The following is a 27,920-nucleotide window of genomic DNA, read 5'->3' on the forward strand; positions in this document are numbered from 1 at the left end:
TGGAATAAAAAATATTCTTTCTTGATAGTACATTAAGGACTTCTATTTAACAGTTTTCATTATGATAAAATATTTTAAGGATAATTATCTCTTGATGCTGTCTAAATGCCAGAATGAAGTTAAGATGGCAATTCTTTGACAATATGACCTTGTTCTTAATGGCGACTAATTCTGTCTTTCCAAATGGCTGATTTCTGTTTGACTTTTTTAAAGTACTGATTCAGTGAAGGTATATTAAGTTTGGAGAATACTCTGCTACAGATAACTCTAGAGTGTCAAATGCAAAGTTTCCTACCACATGTAGGCACTTACATCAATGGAATCACATTCTTGCATGAGGAAAAACATCCCATAAACACACACAGTGTGATTACGGCCTCATCCCTTTTGAATGTTTTACTCCTTCCTCCTCAAATTTCACGAGCATTTAGCATGTCTTTAACTCACTGTGCTTCAGTAAGTTCACCAATGCATGACATGAACATAATTATGAAAACATGAAATGCTTGTTGGTGAACTCTAATCCTTCTCTGAAGGCTGTGAACCTTCTCCAAAACAACATTTAGACTCTCACATCAAAGCAACAGATGACCCCTTGCTGAGGTAAAGCAGACAATAATGTTCATGCTCTCTACTACATTACACCAACTGATACACATGGAAGACACTCAGAAATTACATATAGGGAATTTAAGAGCAAGACTTTTCACATTTTTTTTAGAATATAAAGTGATGGTGGAATTAAAGTTTTCTACCTATACCCAGCAGTATTGTAGATGTGGAGAAAATCTTAACACACAGCACGCAGCTTCCCTCTGTCATTTACCACAAACTCCAATGTTAAAGGTACTTAGTGGTGATGGATGAATGGACAGTCATGACCATACAGTACAAGAATTTTAAATATTAACACGGGAACCGAAGAACACATTTAAGAAGAAATCCAAGCTGGTCATGAAATAGCTTACCTAAAGAAATCGTATATTCTCTTTTTAAACCATTTTCAGAAATACTTACTTTAACCATTTCAATTGCAAGACCAATAAAAGCACAGAAAGAGGCAGAAACCCAAGCTTATTTTGAATTCTTGAAACTACAGTGCCACTTGCATTTATTTCCCATACCTCTTTTTCTGTTCTGCTGTAATCTCTAGTCATATTACTCCCTCCTAACTTAACGTTTTCTCTGGCTTTTAGTACAGCAGAATTCTCATATTGTCTTGTAAGTGGTGAGACAGCTCTGGAAGAATGTTACACTTCTCCATAACCCACTTGGTCCACAAGAATCAGAACATCCTTAATCACATAAAAATACCTCTCAGAAGCAATAGAAGTAACATAGTAGGAAAAGCATTTCAAATGAAGTAACGATTTTCTGAAAGTTCAGAGAGAGGAAAGTGGAAGCCAATTAGCCTAGAAATTACTTCTTGATGTGACAGCAACATGATGTAAAACTAATGCTTTCTTTGATTTTTCAAAGTTTCAGTTACTGCAGAGAGTTTGGGTGGAGAGGGAGGTGTTTGATTTTTGCTTGGGTTTTCTTGCTTGTGTGGCAGCAACATACACATGATGCTTGAATAGATGTTTCTCAGTAGCTGTAACTGCACAATGGGGAGGACACTCACTGTAGGATTGTTGAGAAAAGCCTCTGACATTGTCAGAGGCCTAGAAGTTGGTGCAGGGATGAGAACTTTGGCAGTTTTAATTAGTCCTGGAAGAAAATCTTGCAGGTTGATCTAAACAAAGTGAGAAGGAGAGGTTTCTGGGTCAAGTTGCCCATGAGAAGGAATTTGGGGAGCAGAGCTTTCTCACGGGAGAGAAGAAACATCTGCACAAGAGTAGCATCCAATTAGAAGCTGTAGTAAAGTATATGGACATGGCTATTCAACCAATGGGATGTGACCATAGGTGGGATTTGGGATTATATATTGTGTAATTAAAGTTTGGTTAGAGGCTTTTTTCTGGTTTTCCCTTTTTCCATGGAGTAACTAAATGAACTGTCTTTTTATGTGAAATCTATGAGGTTTGCCTCCTTTGTTTGAGCCCCCATGATCCACAGCGTATGCCCACAACTCGCCCCTTTAGCTTTGCTATTAAACCCACAGGAAGAGATGGGTCCTTGCAGGTGCACGTATCAGAAATGAGAGGGCACTGAGATTTAAGGGGTTTTCTAAGACTTCTGCACTTGCATCACAGGGGCTGTTATGCTTGAACAGACAAACTCCATCACATTTGGGGTAATTTGAAACATGAATTCCCCCAGCTGCCTGTCCAGCCTTTCTGCCACAGACTTTTGCATCCACGGCAAACTGATAGAAGTGGAGATGCACCAAAAAATTAACTAGTTGGCTTAATCCTAGATTTAGCTCTCAAAATGAACAGGTTTCTGCTAGCCTGCCAGAATTGGAACTACCTTACATAAGTCTCTTGCAGCCCATTCTACCAGTGCCCCTCCAGCATAAAGCAAAAGGGAAAAAGATAGTGACCCCAACATCTTGCACCATAGTCCATGATTAGTAACTGTATCACAAAAGTCATTGAGTTGACATACCAATTTACTCCAGATAATGGCAGAAGTATGGTGGTAAAGTTGCCTTAGCTCCAAAAGTGTTCCAAGATCAAACACAATATATCCAGCTCTAGTTATTGTACCTGAATGAAACTTGCCTTGAATTCTTCCCCAAATACTGTCAATACAAAGAGTGCCAGATCAAAAGATGAAAGTGAACACCTTTAAGAGTTTTTGAAGTAAAGGGATAACAAGATTCTTAAACGGCCCTAAGCCGTAAAAGGATTTAATTTCCAGTAGACTATGACTTTGAATATTATGCACTTCTGAAATTATACTTTTCAATTGAATATCGAGTCTCCTGAATTAAGATTTGTACAGGGAAACAATCTTATTTACCCTAAGAATTGCAGCAATGGTCCAATGTATAATGAAACTATCATAGTTACGTTACGTTTTAGGCAGATAGGACAAATCAATATTATAATAATTTAACATGTTTCCTTAGGAAAACTATGAGAATTACTTGATCAGTCAGGGACAGTGCAAGCTCCTTTGAAATACACTGAGAATACAGTCACAAATCACTTCAGCTTTTTATTCACATTTCCCTTTCAACATGTCAGTGATCCACTTTAAAATCTATTCTCCTGAAAAGCCCAAAAAGGTCTCTTTTGCTTAATTTTGTTCCTGCTCTCATTTCTCCTACTATAATTGAAGAAAAAAGGAAAAAAAAATGCAGCAGCAACCACATAGAACAGTTAATCTGAAACCTATCTCCAAAACTCAGGAGCATATTTCTATTATAGCATTATTTATCAGACAAACTTAGTTTTGAAACTTTCTCCATTGTTCACAACCAGCTGGCAAGCTTGTATTCCAAACCTATGAAGCAATTTTAATCATCACTGCAGATGGTACTGTAACAAAAATATTTGCATTTGAAACAAGTTGAAAAATAACTACAAGTATTAAAGACATTCCTAGTAAGTATCAACAGTATTCACTAAGACAAGAAATTTCAAAGGTTGTAACAATGAATGTAGAACAACATATTGAGGTACATAAAATATTAGGATGAGCCACAGTTGAGTATAACTCACATAAGGTTATAAAAATGCTCTTACAGCAACAGCCCACAGCTAGCAATAAACTGTAATGTCCTCACTAGGAGAAGATTCTACTTTACTACAAGAAAATCTAGTTTGCCTACACTGACCTTTACATTTATCTGAAGCAACTTTAATGTAGTTCACCAAAGGCTGATCCATTTTTTCCCAAACCCTTACCAGAACAGAGTGTAAGTACCATTTGCAGGAGACAGCAGAACTGCTTTCACCTGCTCCAAAACAGACCACACAGCTTCTGTTCAGCATTAATATTCAAATTGAAAATCCTAAGGGAAATAATGGCACTTACTTTTTCACTGAAAACTAAGTATCATTTGTGTTCACTTCCCACCTAAAAAATATAACAATGTGGAGCTCTCACTGCTCACAAAATATTAAACACACACACACTGACGGGGAAATTAATATGGGGCACAACTCTTATGGAGGGCTATCTCTTACCAAACCATTTACATTTACTTTTTAATTCTACACCTTTTCCTGTTAAATAGGTCTGGTGCTTCCTGCAGCTAAATTTATGCTGTATCTGTGCCTCATCAGTTCTGAAAAGAACCTTGAGTTTTGCTTCCTTCACAACCCACCTTGATCACAAGCTAAAAGTACAAGAAAAATCAAATAGTGCCTTCAACAATGGGATTATAAACCCCAACTTCTTATAATCTTTTCCCATATGGATTTTCTGATGTCTTGTAACACAGGTGTACTCACAGTGTACTTTTTATCTTCAGACAGCTACTAACTTGAATCCCATTTCTCCACCTCAGAAGTTATTTCCTCAAAGCCTTAGAAACATTAGTTTTACAATCTCTGCTTTATTAATGAGTGCAACAGAAATTTGGATTGAAGAGGTGTAAGTATTTGGGAGGTAGCAGAACATGATAAATCTCACTGCTTTGCCTGAAGAACTTAGGGATCCAAAAAAAGAGAACTACCATGTTCTTGGGATACGTGAAGGGGGAAGAAAAATGAAGCAACACAACTGACTTAAAATTATTTAAAAGCTAGCAAGAGACTATGGTAGATTGGGAAGAACTGACAAACCTATGTTCTGTGGAAGGCTATGGTTCTCTTGCCCCAGGTAACAGGTATCAAGACAGAAGAAAACAGTCTCAGGTTGCACCAAGGGAGGTTTACATGAGACATTAGGAAGAATTTCTTCACTGAAAGGATGATCAGACATTGGAACAGGCTGCCCAGGGAAGTGGTGGAAACGCCATCCGCAAGTGCTCAAAAAATGGTGTGGATGTGGCACTTGGGGTCATGGTTTAGTGGTGAACACAGCAATGCTGGGTTAACAGCTGGACTCTACCTCAGAGGTCTTTTCCAACCTTAATGATTCTACGACCAGAAAAAGAAATTGTGCCTATATGATTTAAACTCATCTGTCATTAAAAAGCCATCCTATGATGTGGACAAAATATGCAGTTCCACATCCACACCTATTTATGTCCTTAGGCATTGTCTGATGGACAACCAGGTATGCAAAGCTACACCATGACCACAATGTATTTCATCCCCTCCACCCCACATGGACCACTGCTGCAGAGCACAACAGCTCAGTACCAAGAATCTCCACACTCCCACTTCTGAGATCCTGCCTCCTATAAAGACCAAGAGCCAATGCAGTGGGGCAACACATTCAAAGTAAATCTGACACACAGACTGAAGAAGCCTCATAGAAATGTAATTTTCATACTATAAAATTTAAAAATGCGACAGTATCAGGAGACTTACAGAAATAAAATAGCTTTGACTTTCGTATAAGATAATGTGGATAGTTATAAAAGCTGAGGATTCTTGAGGCAAACCAGAATACTGTGTTGGAGCACATCTGCATCTGAAAAAGGAAAAACAAACCCCAAGTCCTAGGATAGTTTTCATCTTCAAGGTATGCCAGTGCTCTTTTTTTGCAGTTCATTATGTATGTATGTAAATCAGTTCAGAAAATAACGAATATATAGGATTTTGAAAAAATTAAAATTCATGAAAGTCATTGTTCCTCCATTAAGACATAGTTACTACACTTGCTGAAAATGTCTATGAATTTTTTCTATATCGAATAAACAGCTCCCATGTATTTAACTGCATACAATTACTACCAAAATGTTATTCCTCCAATCACACACTACACATGAATTCTTGGCATCATCTCTGTATTAGAGAAATTTCTTCAGACAACTAGAGCTTCCTTACACTTGTGCACCACTAAGGCTGGGAACCAAACTGCTGGGAAGCAGCTCCATGGAGCAGGATGTTGGGTCCTGGTAGACAACAAGCTGTCCATGAGCCAGCAGTGTCCATGAGCTGTCCAGTGTGCCTTTGTGGACAAGAGGCCAATGGTATCCTGGGGTGCATTAGGAAGAGCATTGCCAGCAGGTCAAGAGAGGTGATCCTGCCGCTATACTCAGCCCTGGCAAATCTGTTTGGAGTGCTGTGTCCAGTTCTAGGCTCCTCAGGACAGGACAGACATGGGAGATCCCGGAGAGGGTCCAGCGGAGGGGTACAAAGATGATCAAGGGACTGGAACATCTCTCTTGTGAGGAAAGGTTGAGAGAGATGGGCCTGTTCAGCCTCAAGCAGTGATAAGTAAGAGGGGACCTCACCAATGTCTCTAAGTATCTGAAGGAAGGGTGTCAAGAGGACAAAGCCAGGCTCTTCTTGGTGGGGACAAGCAATAGGACAAGAGGCAACAGGCACAGTACAAACTGATGCACAGGAAGGTCCATCTCAGTATGAGGAAGAATTTCTTCACTGTGCAGGTGACCGAACACTGGATCAGATTGCTCAGAGAGGGTGTGGAGTGTCCGTCACTGGGGATATTCAAGAATCTGGACACAACCCTGTGCCATGTGCTCCAGGATAACTCTGCTTGAGCAGGGAGGTTGGACCAGATGACTCACCATGGTCCCTTCCAACCTGCTCCATTCTGTGATTTTGTGATTCTCTCCTATACAATAACAAGTATTTGAGCAATGATGGCATTTTATAATGGAGTATGCTGCTGATTCCCCTATAAATAAGGGCCAGGCTCACTTGCAGTAAGGATATCTGACTTTTCTACAACTGCTGCTTATCGAAAAAGGCACAACAATAAATACTATCAGTCTACTAACATTTAACAGTGAAAAAGTGTTTAGTACGGAGCAATGCCATATAGTTAGAAGATGCTGACATGAACTACATTTAACAAGGCTCTAACACAAATGAATTGGTCAGCCAGAAATGAGATTTGGAGCAATTTATCATAAGAGGGAGCAATTCTTGCAATCCCATTGCTGGCATTTACTGATATGCTTGCCCTTTTCAGAAGTATGACTTCATTAATTATTTGTCAAGGTGCAGAATTACATGACGTCACATGGTGGTAATATGCTACAGCACCATAGTCATTATTAGAGTGCCAAATAAGTACCCAAAATGCAAACTATTCCTAAATTGCCACATGTATTCACAACTTCAATGAAAAACATTGGGTTTTGGAGCAGCTTTACAATATTACTTTGTGGTTGTTCTGAACCTACTCAGCACTTTAGGGTCTTAATGTTTCAAGAAAGCACAAGTTCCTAATTTTGTACATCAAGTATTAGACACTGAAAAAAGTTTTTTCATGCATAGCACTCAAATGGGCCTCCTTTAATAGACAACTTCTGAAATGACTTATGTATAAGAATAGGAGAGCAGCTCTGAGGAGTAGTCAGATTTTTAACAGATCTTCTTTCAGAGCTGCTAAACTAAGAGTGTTATAGACAATTTTCAATATTTTTCTCTGTATTAGAATTCCTCTGGGTAGTGTATTTGCACAAGCAAAATCACTACTGTCTGAAGACAATTAAAGAAGACTGTGCCTACACCTCATGTTGCTGAAGACTTTTAAAAGCCTCTGGAACTAAATTACTTTATTTGGACACAAAACAGTAGAATTCAAAGACAAATGACCGGTCATATTTACTGAAAACATTCTCAGAGTACAGACACATGTTTAGAATGTCTTAGGCAATGTTTCTACTGCATTACAACTCAAATAAAAATATTTGTGCCACTAGAGTATACCTCATCCTCTAAAATGTTCTGAATGACCCCAACAGAAGTTCAGTTGTATTTACACCAGGCAAATTTGAATGCCTAACAATAATGGTGAGCTTCTTCTAGTCAATAAGTATATCAGAGCAAATAAAATCCCCCTTTGAAAGTTTTCTCAATGTGAAGAAGCCATAAAAATACCCACAGGAAAAAACTCCAAACAACTGGTGGTATCAGCAAAAGTGGAGGAGAAAAGGAGTTTTCTGTGTAAGAAAACAAGTGCTAAGCCTTTCCTTCTTCTTCTTCCCCATCCCCGAAAAAGAAATGGAAAAAAAAAAATGAAAGAAAACCTACTTCAGATCTGGGAAATCTACCAGCAGGTATCTGTATATGTAACATGGATTCTAAAAAAGGCTTAAGGCCTCAAATTATCAAGAAAACACACACACACATTCAAAAATCCCACAGTCCTCCTTGCTTTCATTAATAAAAGTGAAATGAATGACAAGCTACACACACCAGTTGACACCTAACATATCACAAGATGCATAACATTTCAGGAAGAAACTGAAAGGTTTTACAGCTGGTTATTTGGGACACCTTGCTTCTATCAAGTCTTTCCACTACCAGAATTTATACCTCCATAGCCTATTAACAGAAGTGATATTTTCTATTCTGTTACTCGGTTTTCCCCATTCACAATTAAAGCAATGTGGCCCTTGGGGTCCCTATACATAAACCAGTAAATCTGTGAACTTTATTGCAAGAGAACTACCCACGCTTCCCCTGCTCAGTGGCTACAGCAGCACTTGTTGATTCTTGGTTTGCAATAAAACCCTTCCGATAACAAACGCGGGTCACTGGATGCCCAGCGGTACACGCTGCAAGGGCTTTAGGCCTTAGAGAGCCCACCACTGATAGAAAAACCCAAACACACGGGAAAACCTCACTAAGCCTGGGACAAAAGTTTACACTTATCGTTTGCCTGCTGTCCTTTTCCAGCAAGGCGTGGAGATTTCTCCCCCCGCCTCCTGCTCGCTCCTAAACGCGTCGCGCCGCCGGGACGTACCCGTGGCACCTGCGGGACCTCGGGCCGCTCCTCCCCGGGCCACGGGCGGGCCCCGCCACCTCCATCCCCGCCGCCCCAGCGGCAGCACCAGGGAGGCCGGGCCGGAGCGCGGCACCACCGGCCCGCAGGTGCCCGAGGCCCACACGCGGCGCGGAGATGCCGCCACCGAGCCCCTCCCGCGGGCGGACACGTGTGCCCCCGGTCCGGGCTTACCAGCTCTGCCTCGCCGCCTGAGCTCGGGTCGGGGTGGGTTCGGCGACCCGGAACATGAACCCGGCGCCTCGCCCGGCCGCTCCCCGGGGAGGCTGGCGCCACTTCGCAGAGACTGTGCCGAGGGGCCGGGCGGGGGCCGGGGCCAGGCGGGCTCGGGCCGGGCGGGAGGGCGCGGGGCCGGCGCTGCTCCTCAGTCCCCCATGATGCGGGCCCGGAAGCCGCCGCCGCCGCTCCGGAGGAAGCCGGGCACGACCACCTCGCCTCTCCCCCTCCCTCTCCCGGCCGCTGCCCAGGGGCGCCGCGTCTCCTCCAGCGCTCCCGTCGCGGCTCCGGTGCGGTCCCGCGGCGCTCCCGCTGCCCGCGGAGCGGTCCCGGTCCCTGCCCGCGGGGCTCCCCGGGCTGAGCCACCCCCGCGCCCAGTGCGGTGCGACCGTCCCGTTGCCATGGCGGCAGCGGCGTCGGGAGGGCGGGAGCACGGAGCGAGCATGGCCGCCCTGGCCCGGCTGCAGCAGCGGCTGTCGGAGCTGCGGGACGAGTATTTCCTTGTGCACAGGTACCCGGGTCGTGCCGGTGGTGGGGCGGGACACACGTCCTCATGCTGGGCTGGGGAGGGCGGGACAGCCCCGCTCCCCGCCAGCAACGAGGTGGCGGCAGCCCCTCTGGAAACCGCCCCGTTCTGCGCTCGCCAGCACAGGAGAGACATTCAGCTCCTGGAGAAGGTGATCAAGGGTCTGGAGCATCTCTCTTTCGAGGAAAGGCAGAGGGGCTGGGCATGTTCAGCCTCGAGAAGAGACGACTGAGAGGGGACGTCGTCAATGTCTATAGGAGTCTGAAAGGAGGGTGTCAACAGGATGGATCCAGGCTCTACTTGGAGGTGCCAAGCAATAGGACAAGAGGCAACGGGCACAAACTGATGCACAGGAAGTTCCACCTGAATATGAGGAAGAATTTCTTCACTGTGGGAGTGACAGCACACTGGAGAGAAGTTGCAGAGTCTCCCTCACTGGGAACATTCCAGAACCGTCCGGACACATCCCTGTGCCATGTGCTCTAGGACGAGCTTGCTTAAGCAAGGAGGTTGGGCCAGATAACCCACTGCTCTCCCTTTACAACCTGATCCATTCTGTGATTCTGATTTGCTTTAAAATCCCTTCCAAGAGCACCAACCCACCTCCTTGTTCCCAGATATTGCCAGAGCGGTCTGAGGAGACCTGATGACAGCAGCACAGTGTCTTTAAGGTGTTCCGCTTTTCCTGTGCCCCTCCTGCTAATTTTGAGAGGAAAGGAGCCTCTGGAAACTCCTAAAAGGCGTTGAGCCTTGCAATTCCAGTCTTCTCCCACTGTGGGAGCCAGCCCCCTTTCCCCAGTGCTGCCCCAGGATTCTCTCACACCGGTGTTGTTCCCTGAGGATCCCTCACACCGACCCCAGGATGCCGCACACCAGTCCTGGGCTCATGCACTGGTGCCTGGACTCTTGGCCTTTTGCAAGGCACTACTTTTTCTAGTTTTTATTTTTGTTTTTTTAAAGTTAATTGATAGAGAATCCTCCCAGCTTCTGAGCGAGTTGTTATCCACACTGTTTAAAACTCAGCTTTGTTTCTAAATTAGAGTATGCAACTTGAGTTCCTAAGTACCTGGGATGTGCTTTGTCATTTTCTACCAAGTTAAGGAGGTGTTTATTCTACTTAAAGATCTAATATATCCCACGTAGTGAGCAGCAGGCTGACAGATCAGATCACCTGTTTCCCTTCTCACCAAGTGGGACAGTTTGTGCTGCCAAGTTTTCTTACTGTTAACATGGTGATGGTCAACTTTTCCCAGATCAAATTTTGGGAAATAAAATGTTTTAAGACCTACTTTAGTATTGTGTAGATTTATCCTGTAAACCCTTTAATTCAACTGCATTGTTGCTATTGCTATATGTGGAATGCAAATACACAGGGAAAAAAGTCTTGTTTAGCATAGTTGTAGTTTAATTTTTTTTCTTCACTAATTAATGAATTAACTAATTTTTGAATCCAATTACAACATCATTAGCATGGATAACAAAGCTCCTGAACATAGCTAAAACTTATGCAGAGATCCATTCCTACCTGGGTGTAAAGTGTTGTGTTTTCCTGTTCTTTCCCTGAACATTCACTCATACTCATGTGTCTGTACACACAGCAGTTCACTAAACAAACATCAGTTACAGGAGACTGTGCTTGTATTTCACATATTTCAGGTTAGAAAGAGCAGTCTGAGCCAGACTTGGAAATCCATTGGAGGGCAGCATGCTTGATGTTTGGGGATTTGTTTTTTTGGCAGGGCTTTCCAATCTACTTCTCAAAATTCATATTTGCAGCTGAGAATTTAAATGAGAGGATTCAAACAGTCCAGCTCAGCAACTAGTCTTAATAATATTTTTCTGATCTTAATAACATTCCTGTCATGCTTTATGCAGAACTTTGTTTATGTGAGAGATATGAGGTGTCCTAAACTGGCTTTTTAGGGAAAGCCCTTTCTAGGGAAGGACTTGCCCAATGATGTCACAATGCAAAAATACCATAAGCCTGCACTTTGAGAAATACCCTGTTGGCATAAGCATTAGATTATACAGGATCCATTAGTGCACTGTATTAAATGTTACACAATTTTATCAGTTTACTCACTCAAGAACCTACTTTTATTTACTGTAGCATCTGTATGTCAAGTGCTGACCTTTTTTACTCTCAGTAAAGTCTTTGAGAAGTACCTGTTAAGGTTAATTCAAACATTATGACAACTATGCAGTCTGATCAAAAGGGCAAATAACTGCCTGAAAAACTTTTACCTTAAACCACTTCTGCTGGCAAGGGCAGTTGAAATGGTTTGTGGAACTACCTTGTGAGAAAAACAAGTCTGTTGTTAGTCTGCTTCGATAAATTTTGCAAAGACTGCAATACTGCCGTGGCCAGGCAGTTCAGAAAGCCAACTGAAAAAACCTAACAGGGAGTAGCAGAGAAGGCTTCTGCTCTTCCAGAATCAGACTGTTGCCATTGTCAAGTGGGTAGGACTGGTTTTGGAGCTGCCACCTCTGACACAGCCAGTCCCACATCCCCTTCATTTCCAGGCTGTAATTGTGGCTGCCCGTCCAGGGCCAAATCACTCCTACCCCACTAATCTAAATCATTTACCTCTAGGTAAAAGGGTTCAGAAGGTGTCTGCTTCCTACGAAGTCTAGGAAGCTGCACAAGAAAGGAACAAGGAAGCTCTCTAGTCAGCTTTGAAAACTTTTTATTTTGTGGTCTCAGGTAAAAAAGCTTGTTCCCCAGAGTTTTCAGGTGTTGAGAAGGTCTGATGTCTGTCAGATGACATTGAAAATTTGTGCCCACTTAATGTGATTTGAGAGCACATGCTGCACCAGATGATATGAGTGGAACTAATGTTTCTTGATCTCTGGTAGTAAATCTGCATTTCATTTCTCAAAAAATATGATAAGGATAATCCAAATTTATCAGTTAAAAATAATCTTGTTGATATTTACTGCAGCAATTAATGTTTACACAAAACTTTGTTAGGAGAGCTAACTAATACCTGGTAATTAAGAAAACTATCTAATAGTAGCATAATTGTTATTTTGTATCAGGTGTAACAAATTAAAGTATTTGGTAAATATGTTCGTAGTAAAAGTGAAATTACAAAAAAAATCCATGAAAATTAAAATATAATTTTAAGTTCAAAGACTTGAAGCAAACAAAAAGTAAGTAAAATCTAGAGGTGATCTCGTAGCTAAGTTCTACCCCTCAGCATTGAAACTCATAGTGGTAATGATTTCTTCCTGAACTCTCTGAAAAGTCTGTTCCAAGTTAATGTATTTCTTTAATCTCTTTTAGATTCAGTTTTCCTTACATGACTTTTAGCTTTGTCACAAACACCATTCTCCTAGTAGATAGTCACAGAGAGAATGTGACTACCTCTTGGAATTCTTTTCAGTCTTTCTGATGAGCTCCTTTTACTTGTACTTCATGTGTTTCTCTCCCTCTTGTGCATGGCCTTGAACTATGTCATTTGACACAAAGCTTTGACATCTAATGGTTCTTGAAAATCTCCTTGAAGTTATCAATTCTCCCCTATATCTGTCTTGCATCTTCTGCTGTTTCACCAATATCTCTTTCTAGGTAATCTTTCTTCTCATGTATTCAAATCCTTCATCCTTCTCTGTATCCTCCCTTTTTCATTACTTTCTCTAGCATTTATATTAATCAATGCCGCAACCCTAGCATATTTTGTAATTGTGTTGTTTCTTTTTACTCCTTCCTTGCCTGTCAATATGCTGCCAGTTTCATATCTACATCATCTCCAAAATCTGTGTCTTTGAATTCCCATTGTGTAAAGTTCTTTCAGGACTCATTGACTACTATATTTCTATATAAAAGATTTTAAGTCATCCCTTCACAATCTCTTTAAATTACTAACCCAATTTGTTTCCAAGTTTCAGCTTCCTTTTAAGCCACACTAAGACCTTTTTTTTCTGGTGTTCCAGGCCTCCTAAAGTTTGGAAAATCCCACACCCAGTTTCTTTCCTATGTTTTCATTGTTAAAATAGTATAAACTTATATTTGTATCTCACTTTCCTTTGGTCACCTCTTTTACATATTTCTCTTCTTTAAATTCCTTCCTAAGAAACTAGCTAAAATGTCTAAATCCTCTATTTTCACCCTGCTAAGGTCAGCTCATATTCATTAAAAAAATCCTACAGACAAGTGTATCTGTCACCATCATTGACGTGTATCGGGAATTCATAGTGTTGACATTTTGGTCTGTGTTTTTGCTCATGCCACCTGTGAAAGATTTATTCTTTTCCTGCCAAGTTCCAAGGAACAAAAGCTGATAGAGTGAAAGCTTTGTCCTTGAAGACAAAGTTTGCATAAACTAAAGTTATTTGGGTCTCTCCTATTGGTTGACAGTCTTTGGAGGACAGTTGAAGGAGGGAGCGAGGAGGACGAAAGAGGGCAGAGCCTGAGACCTCTGCCTGGGCGGTGCTGGCCACACCTTCCCAGGTACATGTCACCAGCAGGCTCAATAAAGGTGAGAGGACTCATGCTCTGGGTATGGTTTGTTTCTCAAAAGGGACAGGGGGGACATCTGCTGTCTGCCAATGCCTAGAAGATGTAGTCCCTGCCTTTGGGGGAGTGTCCTGAGCTGGTAAGACAACCTCCATGAGTAATCCTTGGGTAAGCGAGGAATATTTGCAAGTACAATATTTACTCCTCTCTCCCTTCTCTTTGGATTCCTGATATTTGGCCACCTCTGTTAATAAAGATATTGTTTTTCTGAACTCTTAACGGTGCTCAGCCTCACTTTTCCAGCAACCATAGAACCCACCCTGCTACATGATGCTATTGATATTTTATATCAATCAAAAGACAACATGTTTGAACTGGATTTTATACTTTATACATGCTTCTGATTATAGTACTGACTGCAGTGAATTTATATAACATTCATGTAGTATACAATTTTATGCATAGTTACATGATTTTTATTATAATTCAGTTCTAATAATGTATTTATGGCCAGACTTCGCGAACACAGATTTGGGCAGGGCTCTCCCCATGTGGGTGCCCTTCCAGCCTGCACAGTGGATTTTTTAGGTGAGGCACAGCGTGCACAGAACTGGCCCCACCGTTTAAGTCCTGAGGTCCATTTGCCACGGCTGAGCGAGCTTGGACAGTGACAGTGAAGTCCTCGGGACTGTCACAGCACCCAGTACTAACCAGGGCTGACCCTGCTGAGCATCCGAGATGTGACGGGATGGGATGGCAGGGAGGCATTGAACTGCCAGGGGACGGTCCCCACTGAGACTGGAACTCAGGTCCTTGGGATTCAGAGTCCAGAGTGCTCTCCATTACACCACGGGACTGCCCCGTAGTTCTGATTATAATTAACCACATATTTCAGCTACAATGGAAAAGTCCACTTGACATGCTGACATGTACATTCAGTATTGTATGAGCATTAAGAAATACACTCTCCCAAAACAACATCCTCTATGAGTTGCAATACTCTTTGTTACTTTCATACTACCACTGAATTGTATAGAAGTAAAAAGTGAAAAACCTAGTTAAAAGGATCCCAAACTGCAACAATAAAACCTATTTCGAGTAATTTTTTTGCTTTGGTTCTATTATGTTGATAATTATTACTGCTTTTATTTTTCAGATCTATAGATGAAGACAGAAAAATAAAGTACAAAGCCGCTGTCAAAATCCAGAGCTGGTTTCGAGGATGGAGAGTCCGAGCCTATCTGAGGTAGTGTATTAGTCTATCTTAATCCATGTTTCAGCCTTGAATTTTTCCTCAACATTTCTTATGGTACTACTTGATTTTAATAAAATGAGAACATTTGGAAAAAAAACCAAGAAACATCATTCAGCTTTTCAACAGAATGAAATATATTCTGTGGCATTGTAAAAAATAGTAATTTTGATTTTCAGACCTGTATATAGTTAAAAAGGCATGATGCTAATAAGTAGCGTGGAAATAATCTGCCTTCAAAATAGATACATGATATTGTTTAAGAAATCTTGTCATGACTGGAAAAGAAACAAAACAACCAGATGTCCCTCAGTTATGTTGATTCAGAGACTTTTCTTATGGAATCTTAGAATATCCTGAGCTGGAAGGGACCCAAAAGGATCGTCCAAGTCCACTCCTGGCCCTGCACAGGACACCCCAAGAGTCACGCCATGTGCCTGACAACATTGTCCAAACACTTCTGAACTTTGTCAGGCTCGGTGCTGTAACCACTTCCCTGGGGAGCCTGTTCCAATGCCCAACCATGCCCTGGGTGAAAACCCTTTTCCTACAATCCAATCTAAACCTCTCCTGAGACCACTTCAGGCCATTCCCTTGTGTCTTGTCACTGGTCACCACAAAGAAGAGATCAGTATCTGCCCCTCGTCTTCCTCTCATGGGGAAGCTGTAGACTGTTATGAGGTCTCCCCTCAGTCTCCTCTTCTCCAGGCTGAACAGACCAAGTGACCTCAGTTGCTTCTCCTACAGATTCCCCTCAAGGCCCTTCACCATCTTCATAACTCTCCTTTGGACACTCTCCAATAGCTTCTTATCTTTCTGGTACTGTGGTGCCCAAAACTTCACACAATATTCAAGGTGAGGCCACCTCAGTGCAGACCAGAGTGGGACAATCCCCTCCCTTGACCAACTGGCGATGCTGCGCCTGATGCCCCCCCAGGACATGATTGGCCCTCCTGGCTGTCAGGACACTGCTGACTCATATTCAATTTGTGTCGACCAGGACCCTCAGGTCCCTTTCTGTGGCACTGCTCTCTTACTGTTGTTGTTACAGAAAAATTGTCTAGTGAGTGTATGGCAATCCGACTTATTGTAGAAATTAAGGTCTACTGCTGAATTGAACCAGGTGATTTAAAAAAAAAATCTTTCTTTACATAATTTTGTCCATTTAGAAGTCAGAGATCTTCATTCTGTAAAATGCCATATCAACATTGAACTTGATCTTGGAGGTCTTTTCCAACCTTAATGATTTTATGATGTTGGTACAAATTTCTTGAAAACTCTATGGTTGGTCCTTTCTCCCAGAAAGCCCTTCTCCATTTTTTTTTGATCATAAGCCCTACTCGTCAAACTCATGTGCTCAGATTTCTCTGTCTTCATAAAAATTAGAGCCATGAGGGAGAGGGATTGTTATATCTTCTAGTTTGACCTCTTGCCTCTTGCAAGTCATTATGTATCATCCAAACAGACTGTATCAAACCTAAATAATTATTCGGTTAAATAGCATTAATTATTTAATAGTCAGTATTTTCCTCATAGAAAGATAGACTACAGTCATTTTGTGCACTTGCTCAAAAAAGCACAAGTAATTTTTTTCCCGTTTCTGGTTCAAATTTGTTGTCACAGGATGCAGCTGTCACAGGCAAGCATTCAGCAGACAAACAGACGTGATATTTCAATCCTCCAAGGAATCAATGTCAAAAAGCACCTACAAAGCTTGATTAGTGACCCTTTGTTTCCAGCCCATGAGTAACAACAGAAGAAAGTAAAAAACAAGTGTCTTTACCAACCTATTCTATAGGAAGATGTTCTTCCACATGCACATTTGTATTTAGTAATGACCAATATAAGAACTAAATCTCAGTGAAGTGTAGAAGAGGATTTTCTCTGCAACTTGGTACAGGCTGATCTTGCTCAGTGTCCTCTTGGTACTTGGCCTGTATCAATACTGTGGCCAGCAGAATTAGGGGAGAGATTGCCCCCCTGTACTTGGCCTTGGTGAAGCCATACCTCGTGTACTGTGTTCAGCTCTTGGCCCCTCATCACAAGAAAGACACTGAGGCTCTGGAGCATGTCCAGAGAAGGGCAACAGAGCTAGTGAAGGTTCTGGAGCACAAGTCCTATGAGGAGTGGTTGAGGGAGCGGAGGGTCTTTAGTCTGGAGAAGAAGAGGCTCGGGGAGGACCTCATTTCTCTCTACAACTGCCTGAAAGGAGGCTGAAGTGAGGTGGGGATTGATCTCTTCTGCCAAGTCTCAACTGAAAAGATGAGAGGAAATGGCCTTAAGTTGCACCAGAGGAGGTTCAGATTAGATTTTTTAGAAAAAAAAAATCAAAGTGTAAATAGGCTTTGGAATAACTAGCGCAAGTGGAGTCACCATCTCTGGAAATGTACGAGAGGTGTCTGGATGTGGCATTTGGGGATATGGCTTAGGGGTGATTATGGTGGTGCTGGGTTGACAGTTGGCCTGGACGATCTTAAAGGTTTCTTCCAACTTCGATGCTTCTGTTATTCTGTGATTCTCTCTGACTAAAAAGCACAGGCTCAATGTAGCCAGTTCTCAATGTTCTGAATTACCCTAAGACTGCCTCCACTGAGTGGACTTCAAAGTTTGTAAGTTTGATGTTCATAGTTAGGTGATATGAATGATCCTCTATACAGTGTTTTTCGAGACAATCCTAAAGTAATGATTGCATTATTTTCTAGAAAAATGAGTGTGAGACACCAGTTACGAAATTTTCAGTAGCATAATTATATATATATATATATAAAATAAGGGCAAAGTAAATATTTACTCACAATTAAACCAGGTGTAATTTTATAAAAGTGAATAAGGTATCTAAAAGTGAATAAGATGTCTCAAAATTCCAGATATCAGTGGGTTGTGTCAAGTATTTGAAAATTGTAAAGCTATGAAAATGCGCCTGTGGCATAAAAAATTCTGAACTGGTCAGATGTGTTGGTTAAAACCATCAATGAAAATAAAATAATCTTTTATGCAAATTACATTTGTAAGGCTATTTCATTAAACTTTTTTAGTGATAACCAAAATAGTGTACAGGCAAGTTTACAGTAACACATTTTTTCCAAAACCAAAACTCTGTGTGTATGTATAAATATATGTATGTAATGGTCTGTTAGTGTGTATGTGTGCATATGGATATATGGATGTATGGATAAATGGATGTGTATAAAGTATGTTTGTAGTAGTCATCTGTTTGGAATGAGTATGGACAATGCACTATATGTTAAGAAAAAAAAAGTTTCATTAGGAAGTCTCAAAAATTTTTTTTTGTTAATGTATTTCATTTCAGACATCTGAGTGAAATGGTGATTTTGATACAGAAGTGGTGGAGAGGTTATCAATGCAGAAAACACTTCAGGCAAATGGTGAAGGTAGAAAACTGCTTTTTAAAATTTTGTTTGGTTATTTGTAGAATACATATGAATAATTCATTCATTCATCATGAAATTAAAAAGCCGAAACTTGATCCTTTATACACACAGACACGTACTTAACTTTACTATCATGAAAAGCACCATTAATTTCAGTAAGCCTACTCATAACAGTCAAGTTAAGTCAGTGTTTAAGTGTTTGCAGCTCTGCAGTATTAGTCCCCAAACCATCAATGAGACCTGCTCATGCAGAAGCCTGCCCTCATGATGGTAATTGCAGGATTGGAGCTTTACAAGATGCCTTTTTTTTTTTTCCTGGCAGAACTTTTAATTTTGAAAATAAAATGAGCCAATGTGTCTACGCATTGCTGTTTTATGTTTTAATGGTTTAAATTTCTTACTTAATGAACCTTCAAGTATTTGAGGTTTTGCCTTAAGGCACACAGCAGATCACAGTCAATCTGATTCCCCTGACAGACCTAAAGATAGCAAAAGTGTATCATAGCACACAAGCTAAAACCTCTATGAACAAGTTTAGGAGATTAAGAAGGAGTTACTTTGCTTTTAACATAAAAAAATTAAGGTTTTAATATGTGGTTTACTAATTTATCAATATATACCAATATTTTACAATAGTTTTAAACTTGTTAGTCATTTATTCTAGATTAATTTTGTTAAATTGTTGTGTTTCAGTCAAAACAGGCAACTCAAGAAAAAGAAAAAAAAGAGCTATATTACAGACCAAAGTTCACACCCTCTGTTAAACTATGTTTTCAGGCAGCAGGAGTCAGGTCCCTGACAGATTGTCTATTTGTGCCCCAAGTCTATCAGTAACCTATTTAAAGATTTTCTGTCTTCCAATGTACAATCTGGCTTAACTAATAAATTATGAGCCATCCTTTCCTGCTGTGGTTTTCCATCATCTTCTAAAACTGATTCTTGAATACAGAGCAGATAGCTGCATGGTTGGATTGGGTTCTCTTTTGAAAAGAAAGAAGGAATTTCAGCTGAATATTGTTCCTGAGTTTAGGGAAGATTTGTTTAATCTAGAAAAGCTTCTGTAGAAGAGAGACACTATAATGTATCTTAAAATTTGTTAATGAAGAGAAGGGATCTGAAAAAAGGGAGAGAAGAATTCAACTTCATATGAAACATTGACAGATACTGCCAAAAGATGCTGTGGAACTGCCTCTGCTTCATGTTGTTAGGAGGAAAATAGACAAATCCTTATAGATACGCTCCAGGCAATGTTGAAGTTGTCTCATAGTGTTCCCTCAAGTTCTAAATTTTTTCACAGTTAAAACATTATAGAGGAATGAATTTCACTCCAGAAACAAGGTGATTTATGCATTTCTGTGTTTTACAAGATGAGAATAAGGAGCATGTCATTTTTGGCATCTGATCATTAGCTTTTTAAGAGGGCTTAATCAGGACTAAGTTCTGATGGTGGCCATTTTACAAAATTTTCAATCTCTCCCAGATAGTAAGGAGCTTTCTATTGGCCATTCATGGTCAAATGCTATTTTTTTTGTTGATAGTAATCAGTTTCTATTTTAAATAGAATTACTTTACTTCAGAGACTTAAATTTATATGTAATGGTTGTAAGAACAGTGGTGCCCAGATAAGATACAAATTGAATATATCACCATCATGCTTATTGCCCCTTTCATTGTTCTGAGTGGTGTCCTGTAGGTGAGATGGCAAGATAATTCTTCCCAGAGAGCCAGCCTGCAATGGCATTTGGAATTGGCTCCTAGTGACAGGAAGAGAGGCAGTGGGCACAAACTGAAACACAAGAAATTCCACTTGAAGATATGAAACAACTTTTTTTACTGTGTGGGTGCTGAGATACTGGAAGGGGTTGCCCAGGTTGTGCAAGCTGTTCTTGTAGAGTCTCTACCCTTGGAGATACTCAAAACCCCCACTGCACAAGGCCCCGCACAACTTTCTCTAATCCCTGCTTTGACCAATGGTTTGGAGCCAACCTCAGTTGTTCCATATATCTGTGAAACCAGAGGTCTTTTACCTCATTTCTTTGCTCTGCCTTTTTTTGCCCTCTCTTCTTAAAAAACACTCTCACATTTACATTTTAAGATAGACAGCCTCTCAAATTAGCATAGATTTCCTGTAGTGAGGAAGCTGAGAGAGAGCTAACATCATAAATCCCCCTCATCTTTCCATTCTGGAAATATATGTCTGAAAAGGAAAATAAAAAAATCTTTAATTAATAAAGCCTGGTTCATATTTAGTTCTTCAAATAGGCATAATGGGCAAGCTCTTGCCAAATCTGAAGTCTGTGGAATAATGCAGGACAAAAAATTCTGCCAGCCCACACTTTGTACACATATTCTAAATGAGGCCATAAATTCATCTAGTTTCTGGATTCCACTACTTACCCAGTGCTAGCCAGAGCTCTAGAGAAAGAGAATCTCATCAGAAAGCTTACAAATTCTACAGCAATCAGCATAGAAAACCACGTTTCCCCCTCAAATACTTCATTTTGTGCTTGCCATCTCTTTGGTTGTAGGAGACTAAATAGGACAGCCTGATTGGCAGCTAACCTGAAAGCCCTAAAATAAAAGATAGAGGCATCTTTTACTCCCTTTAGACTGCTATATTCAGTATTGTGTGTTATGGGGTGCACTCAAATATAAAGTTCAAGTTAATGCTTTATATTTGTTGTTATGTTATCTTGACTCAATTGATGGCTGAATTTGTAATACATAAAAAACCCCAACACTTTCTCAGCATCTTAACATAAAGTTCAAGTTAAAGGATCAGTAAATGTTTGAAATGAACTCTTGTTAATAACAGTTGTAATGACTATGAAACACAATGATACATTTGACATGATAGTCCTTAAATACACTGGTCACTTTAAAATTTGTCTGCTGATAGTGATTGGATTGGTATCTGCTGCCAGAAAACAAGGCAAAGCATATGCACAAAATACCCATGATTGCTTGATAATAAATCATTTTAATGATTATATTCAAAATTGTGAAATGTGAGTGGTACTGATGCGGAAAATAACAAAGGCTGAGGCTCATCAGATTGGCTGTCCATATGTGCATCACTACTAGTATTTCATTTGCTACTCCTCTAGTGCCTCTTACTTTGATTGTTAAAATACATTTAGTAAAAAAAATGCATCACCTATTGATGGTATTTATATAATTAAAGTATGTGCCTTTCAATTCTTACCATAGGTGCTTTGGTGTAAAGCTTTGTTTCCTAATTAATCTCAAGCTAAAATTAAGAACTGCTCTCCTACAATTTTCTTAATAACTTAATTGTATTGGATAACATTCATTGTATTGGATATTGAAAGTTTTGCATGACCTGCAGGAAAGTATGAATTTTAAAACCAGGCAAACACCGGAACATGAATCAAACTGTACATCATTTTTTCTTTATTTCTGTATTTCCCAAATTCAAATAGTCACTCTTGTTTAAGCAGGGCATTTGAAACATTTTTTTGTTGTATGAAGTTGGCATGCATGATGGCCATATTTTTAGCTTACTTTGAAAGGAGATACAGTTGAGAAAAGTGAGTATTTTATGTAATATAGTTTAACACCTCCCTAAATAGTTTAGCTGAATCTCAGCAACCATTTTTAAATAGTTCCAGTACAATAGGAATTAGGTAAATCCCTATTTGCTCTACAAAAAATCCCCAACAAACCCCCAAAACAACAACACCCCAATTTAGACCATCTTTCAACCTTCATCTCAATCTCAATGAGATTTCTGCATCTCCTTTGAATTTGTCATTTCATATTAACTGTTTAAACCAAAAGAAGACATCAATCTGAATCAGGTCACATTTGTAGGTGATCCCCAAACATGTTTTTAAATACAAAAGGAGAAAGTAGTGCAACAGTCTCCAAATATATTTTGGAAACATGCTTCATGTAAGCTGTTCGGAAGACCTATGTAGTAATATCACATACAAAGACTTCATGATTCAGAAGTGGAAGTGGTACATGTAGATGGGATGGCAAGATCATTTTCCCTAGAGATTTAACCTGGTAGTGTCACCTTTAAATTGGCACTCAGTGAAAAAATGGGAGGCAATCCAAGGGGCACACGCTGAAAGGCCGGAAATTCCACTTAAGCATAAGAGTCTTCTGGACAAGCAGGACCCAGTTCAGGAAAGAAACTTTTGTTTACTAGGAAAGCACATATATGTAGACTTGGGCTGAAGCACTAAATTAGGACTCTGCTTTTGTGAACAGGGAAGAACCACATTCTCCATCACTAGTAATAGCAAAACTTTCTAATAAGGATTAGAAAACAGAGGGCAAATCTATTTGCAAAAGAACCTGGATGCTGACACAGCCTATAGCCTTTGGTAGAAGAGTAAGATTGTAAGACAGTTGTGTGAGCGATTCTGCATTTGGATGACTTGTGATTTAAAGCAATTTTTCAGTAAAAGCAGGAACGTGTAACTTCCATTTTATTGTGAGTGACTGTTTTAAGTGGTGGTAAAGGCCTGGATTTCTCACACCTTAGTGAGGTGTGCAAGTGAGGACTGTAGTTGCCATTGACTATCTCTGTAAATGCTAGACAAAGTTCTTTATTACTGTGCCAAGGTCAGAGGGAAAACGGTCCCACTGTCTTTCAGCATTGATGGCATCAAAAGCATTAATCTTGTTAGGTCTCCAGTTTAGGTTCTTCAGTGAAATAGAATGCATTCAAATGTAAGTGCTCACAGCCTTCAAATATGGGAAGAATAAACAAAAATATATGATTGTTTTGTTTAAGCATTGATGGACATAAATCTGATGAACATTTTTAAGATTAGGGACTTCCATTAAAATGTACTCTATCTATTTGATAATTTGTCGACTCTTATGTTCCCTTCCAAAGAAAGAACAGATGAGCTGCAAACCAAAATTTTATCAATTTAATACAACCTTTTAGGCATATACTTAAATCTGGCAAACATTATTTAATTCCTTTGTTAGTATCCCTTAGTAAACATTTATGGAGACTAAAGAGGAAAGACACTGTCCACTATTTATTCTAATTTGTACCTTTGGGGCAGATTTTCCCTCAAGTGTATATTTGTAGACGAATACGTGTGTGTGTATGTATACATCACATATATACGTGAAACTTTTTAAAATTTAACAATCCTGCAATTTTCTTTCACATAGAGAAATATCTTTTTTACTGTTTCCATTATTAGTAGATTGGTATGATATTGAAGTGAGCATTTAAAATGCACCTTAATTAAACTGCAGGAATTATGCCTTGCTTAATGTAATGAAGAAAGAGAATTTAAAATGAAGTAGCATCATTGTGTTCATTTGTAAATAACATATTGCAGCCAACTGTTTCTTAATTGCCCAGACTGTTGATAAATAATCCAGTCCTGCTGCTCTCCACAGACAATTTGCTTTGGATCAGACTAGGCAATTCAAATAACACTAATTACAGTGAAACCCTTTTATAGTGAATTCCCGTTTGCCATGGGGGAGAAAATCACTATATCAGGGGAAAGCACTTTTGCCTTTGATTTGTGTCTAAAACATGAGAAACACATAAAAGCTGCATGTTGTGCTAAATAAAGGACATACTCTTGCATTCAAAGTACTTATATTTTACTTTTTATGATACAATTGTGAATTATGTTCATTTTGCATTTGTAATTAGAGGGCGGAACAGATGTGAAAGCTTAGTTTAAAGTGATGTATCCATTAAAATAACCTATGCTGCCAAGTGATTGCTTAGTATAATAGGGGATTCGTTCACTATGAGAGGAATTCTACTTTATTGGTAGGAAACCAGGACTTCAGGAAATGTTTTCTATATCAGGGGATTCACTGTAACATGGTATCATTGTATTTATGATTTTATGATGTTAAAATGAATATTAAATGAAACAAAATTCCCAGCGATTACTCGGGAGGCAGCTAAGTACATAACATTTAGTACAGATGGTTGGAAGGCACAATTTTGCTCCATCACTGCATCCGTATCCTTGAACGATTTCGACTGAAGACAGCATTTCTTTGAATTTTTCATTAAACCAGACGTCTTGAAATATGAATTCCTTTTATGTTTCTGTGAGTTTTGGCTAAAAGAACCCCAGTGAATAAATCATACAATACTACGTGTCACCAGCACTTGTGAATATTTCTGCTTTGTTATTCTACTCTCAGTAGAGCACCATTGATTATCAAACTCAGCGGAGAGCATTTTATGATCATATATCTCCATTAGCTCCTAGTTTGACTACCATAGATTTTTCTGGTTAAGCCTGCATTATGTATTAGGAAGCCTATCTCTTCAATACAAAGTTTGATTTTATTCTCTGTAAGCCTAGAACTCTTATTATGTATTATGTATAAAGATTCTTATCTTTTATATGTAAAAATAGGAGGACTGTCTTTGTGTAACTGAAATATATGTCATCTTTTTTTTCTTGGTTCACAGACAGCATATTTTATTATGAAGATGAATTTCTACAATGAAATGGCTGTCAGGGTAAATATTTCTTCACTTGTTAAACAAATGAAAAGTCAATTGTGCTCCGAATTTACTTTTAATAAAATGAGCAAACCAGAATAATATACACTTGATTGATATGCTGATGGCAACAGTGGGAAATAGTACATAGTTAAAAATTAAAGTTGCGCTCAGTAGTCTGGGTTGTATTTGAAAACTGTAGCTGAATTTAAGACACCTGCATGTGTCTTGCCCCATTGAAATGTTCATTGTACCTTATCATGTACAATACTGCTAAAACCCCCAAACATTGTATCTGCCAATGTTCTTAACAAATGTAGACATATATTTACAATTCTGCGGAACTGTGGGGCTTTTATGCTGATGTGCTGATATAGCTGTGCTTTTTCTGTTGTTAGTACATGACATTTGATGTATTGAACCTCGAGAGTTACTCAGAGCACCTCTAAATATAGAGGTGGAACTGCAGTGATCTCATTGGTGATATTAGGAGTGAGTTTTTCTAAATGAAGAAGAGTATTAACTGTCCTTAAACTTTAGTAAATCTATAACAGATGAGGTATGTTATGGGGAAAACTGCAAACAAATATGTAAAACAAATATGAGAAGGACATGAGATAATTATTTTTATGAAATCTTTTTATCTTAATTATTTTGTGATAGAAAACTGCTTTACTTGAGAGGCCTATATCTTTTTAGACAGGGCATCTTACTTTTGAATTCTACCATATGTAGGAATATGGTGAGGATAAGAGATTAACCCAAGCAAACTCATGTAAAGTGGGAAGATTTTCAGAATGGATTTTAATTTTATAGCCTTTCTGGGTCCAGAATAAGTCAGTCAGGAGATGTGTTTCCATCAGGTTTTTTTCTTAGTGTTGGTTCTCTCAGAGGCACAAAGTAGAATCTTACATTTGGTGCATGTTAGAGATCTGAAGGTGTTTAACAGTCTAATTCCTCACAAATGTACTTTGTTGTTGTTTTTTTAGTTTATTCCTTAGTTAGCTAGTTGGAAAGTATTCCAGAGTAGGTAAATACCATTTACTCAGGCAGCTGATATGAGTGAGAAAACATAAGATGTAAGTCAGCTCTTAAAAGTTGCCTGTGTACTTTTAGAAGACATTTGAAGACCAAATTTCAGGGGTAATTATGTATTCTAGTCAAATGGAGTTTTGCATTTGGTCTTTCATTTTTAAAGAAATCAAATGTTTTCTCATTCATTTGTAATGGAAATATAATGTTGAATCATTAGGTGATGTAAATCTTCAAAGTACCATTTTTTCAGTCATGTCCTTTAATAGAAATTTAAATCAGTAGAAAACAATAGAACAGATCTTTATTTAGTTGCAAATGTCAGAATCCAATTCTTCTCTATCTAAATCTTATGTAGCCATATCTCAGAGCAGATTTAAAATGCTACCAATCTGAAACACTGAATGGTTTTGGGTTTTTTTCTGTCATCTGTTTTTTGAAGAACTAGCCAAAGTCCAGGGCAATAGAGAATCAGGCCTGTTGAGTTTCGGCAGAGTAGACGCATGGCCAGACTTTACTTTTCCTAAGCCAACAGTGCCTCATGTTCACACACTGGGAGCTTGGTTCATGACTAATGTAGTTCAGTGTTCTAAAAATATAAGAACAACTGTGTATGTTTTTCTTTTTAACCACTTAGTTTTGCCTCAAAGTGCTATTAAATATTTATTTTAGTTTATAGACAATGTTTAGAAAGGCAGTTTTGATTTTGGCATTTGAAGCATCAGGGAGGACATACACATGCTTGTAGATTTGAAGTCACTCTACATCTCTGTCTGCAGTAACCAGAACTATCAATTTTACATTTTAAAATTAAATCAGAGATCTTGTTTTAATCAGTTTCAGTTTTGAGTACTAGGTCATAATATGATTTTCTCCCTTAAAAGATTTGAGGTTGCTATAAATTTTCAGCAACAAAAGTAATCCTATGGCAAAAAAAAATTCCATGAGCAGATGGCTTTTGATATATCAAGGTTTTGCCATTTGTTTTAGTGCTTAAAATAAACATTATTTATAAGACCACTTACATTTTGATGTTACTTAATGAGGAATATGCATCATTGATTTGACTAGCTTAAGAGGTCATTTAGAACTTGCCCGTTAACAAGCTGTAATCTGCTGAGCACACAATGACTTTGTTTAAAATTATCTGTTCAGTGCTGATCAATGACAATAATTGTTTTGTACCAATCACTGTTGAAACTTGCTAATTACTTTGAAGGGCATACACACTTGTTTCTTTTTTTCTCAAGAATTTTTTAAACATTCACCTTGTAATTAAGAAGAAATACAGTCATAACACTTTATATTTCCTTATAAAAGCAACCATTTAGAAATTTCACATTGAAAACATGAGCATTATCAGAAGCTGTGTGTAAAATGTTTTTTTCTAAAAAGACTAATCTTTTGGGATCTCTGATATACTGTACTAAGGAAACAGAAATCTAGAATAAAATAATTTGAGACGTAATGCAGTTTTTCTTACTTAGGTTTCATTCACTTGAAATCAGTGAGTTCATTCTGAACAGAAAGTGGTGTAAATAAAGGTAGAATGCAGCATTTAATTGGTACACTGAGCCCATTGGAGATAATTATAGCCTTAGACAATTTGAGCCTTTTGTCTTTCAGTTTGAGTTTTGATTCTTTAACCCAGAAATATCCAGTTCCACATTTATAACCGTGAGGTGAAGACTGTCAGAAAGAGTTTCAAAGGGACCATAATCCTGCATTAATGAGCACATGGCTATATGGGAGCCAAGTTGCTCTTGTTGAGAAATTTTGAAGCCAAACAGGAAAACAAA

The 27,920-nt window shown here is 39.2% G+C and overlaps 2 protein-coding genes across 3 annotated transcripts in view; one reads left to right on the forward strand and one right to left on the reverse strand.

Annotated features, from left to right (window-relative positions):
- The window catches only part of GPATCH2 (G-patch domain containing 2), a 127,531-nt gene extending 118,327 nt beyond the window's left edge, over positions 1-9,204 (reverse strand). Inside the window, exon 1 of one of the 2 annotated variants that reach the window (XM_071578911.1) lies at positions 8,941-9,190. In XM_071578911.1, the coding sequence (XP_071435012.1) occupies positions 8,941-8,996 (56 nt within the window). In that variant the 5' untranslated portion in view covers positions 8,997-9,190. Of the gene's footprint in view, positions 1-8,940 lie in introns of both variants that reach the window. The other variant, XM_071578920.1, reaches the window with a different exon arrangement.
- A 191-nt stretch (positions 9,205-9,395) lies between these two features.
- Positions 9,396-27,920, forward strand: part of SPATA17 (spermatogenesis associated 17) — a 104,840-nt gene continuing 86,315 nt past the window's right edge. The window contains exons 1-4 of the mRNA XM_071548050.1: positions 9,396-9,493; positions 15,124-15,213; positions 18,530-18,611; positions 25,057-25,107. Coding sequence (XP_071404151.1) covers positions 9,426-9,493; positions 15,124-15,213; positions 18,530-18,611; positions 25,057-25,107 — 291 coding nt within the window. The 5' untranslated portion in view covers positions 9,396-9,425. The remainder of the gene's footprint in view (positions 9,494-15,123; positions 15,214-18,529; positions 18,612-25,056; positions 25,108-27,920) is intronic.

This window comes from Pithys albifrons, chromosome 2 (genome assembly GCF_047495875.1).
Source record: "Pithys albifrons albifrons isolate INPA30051 chromosome 2, PitAlb_v1, whole genome shotgun sequence".
NCBI classification, from domain to species: Eukaryota; Metazoa; Chordata; class Aves; order Passeriformes; family Thamnophilidae; genus Pithys; species Pithys albifrons.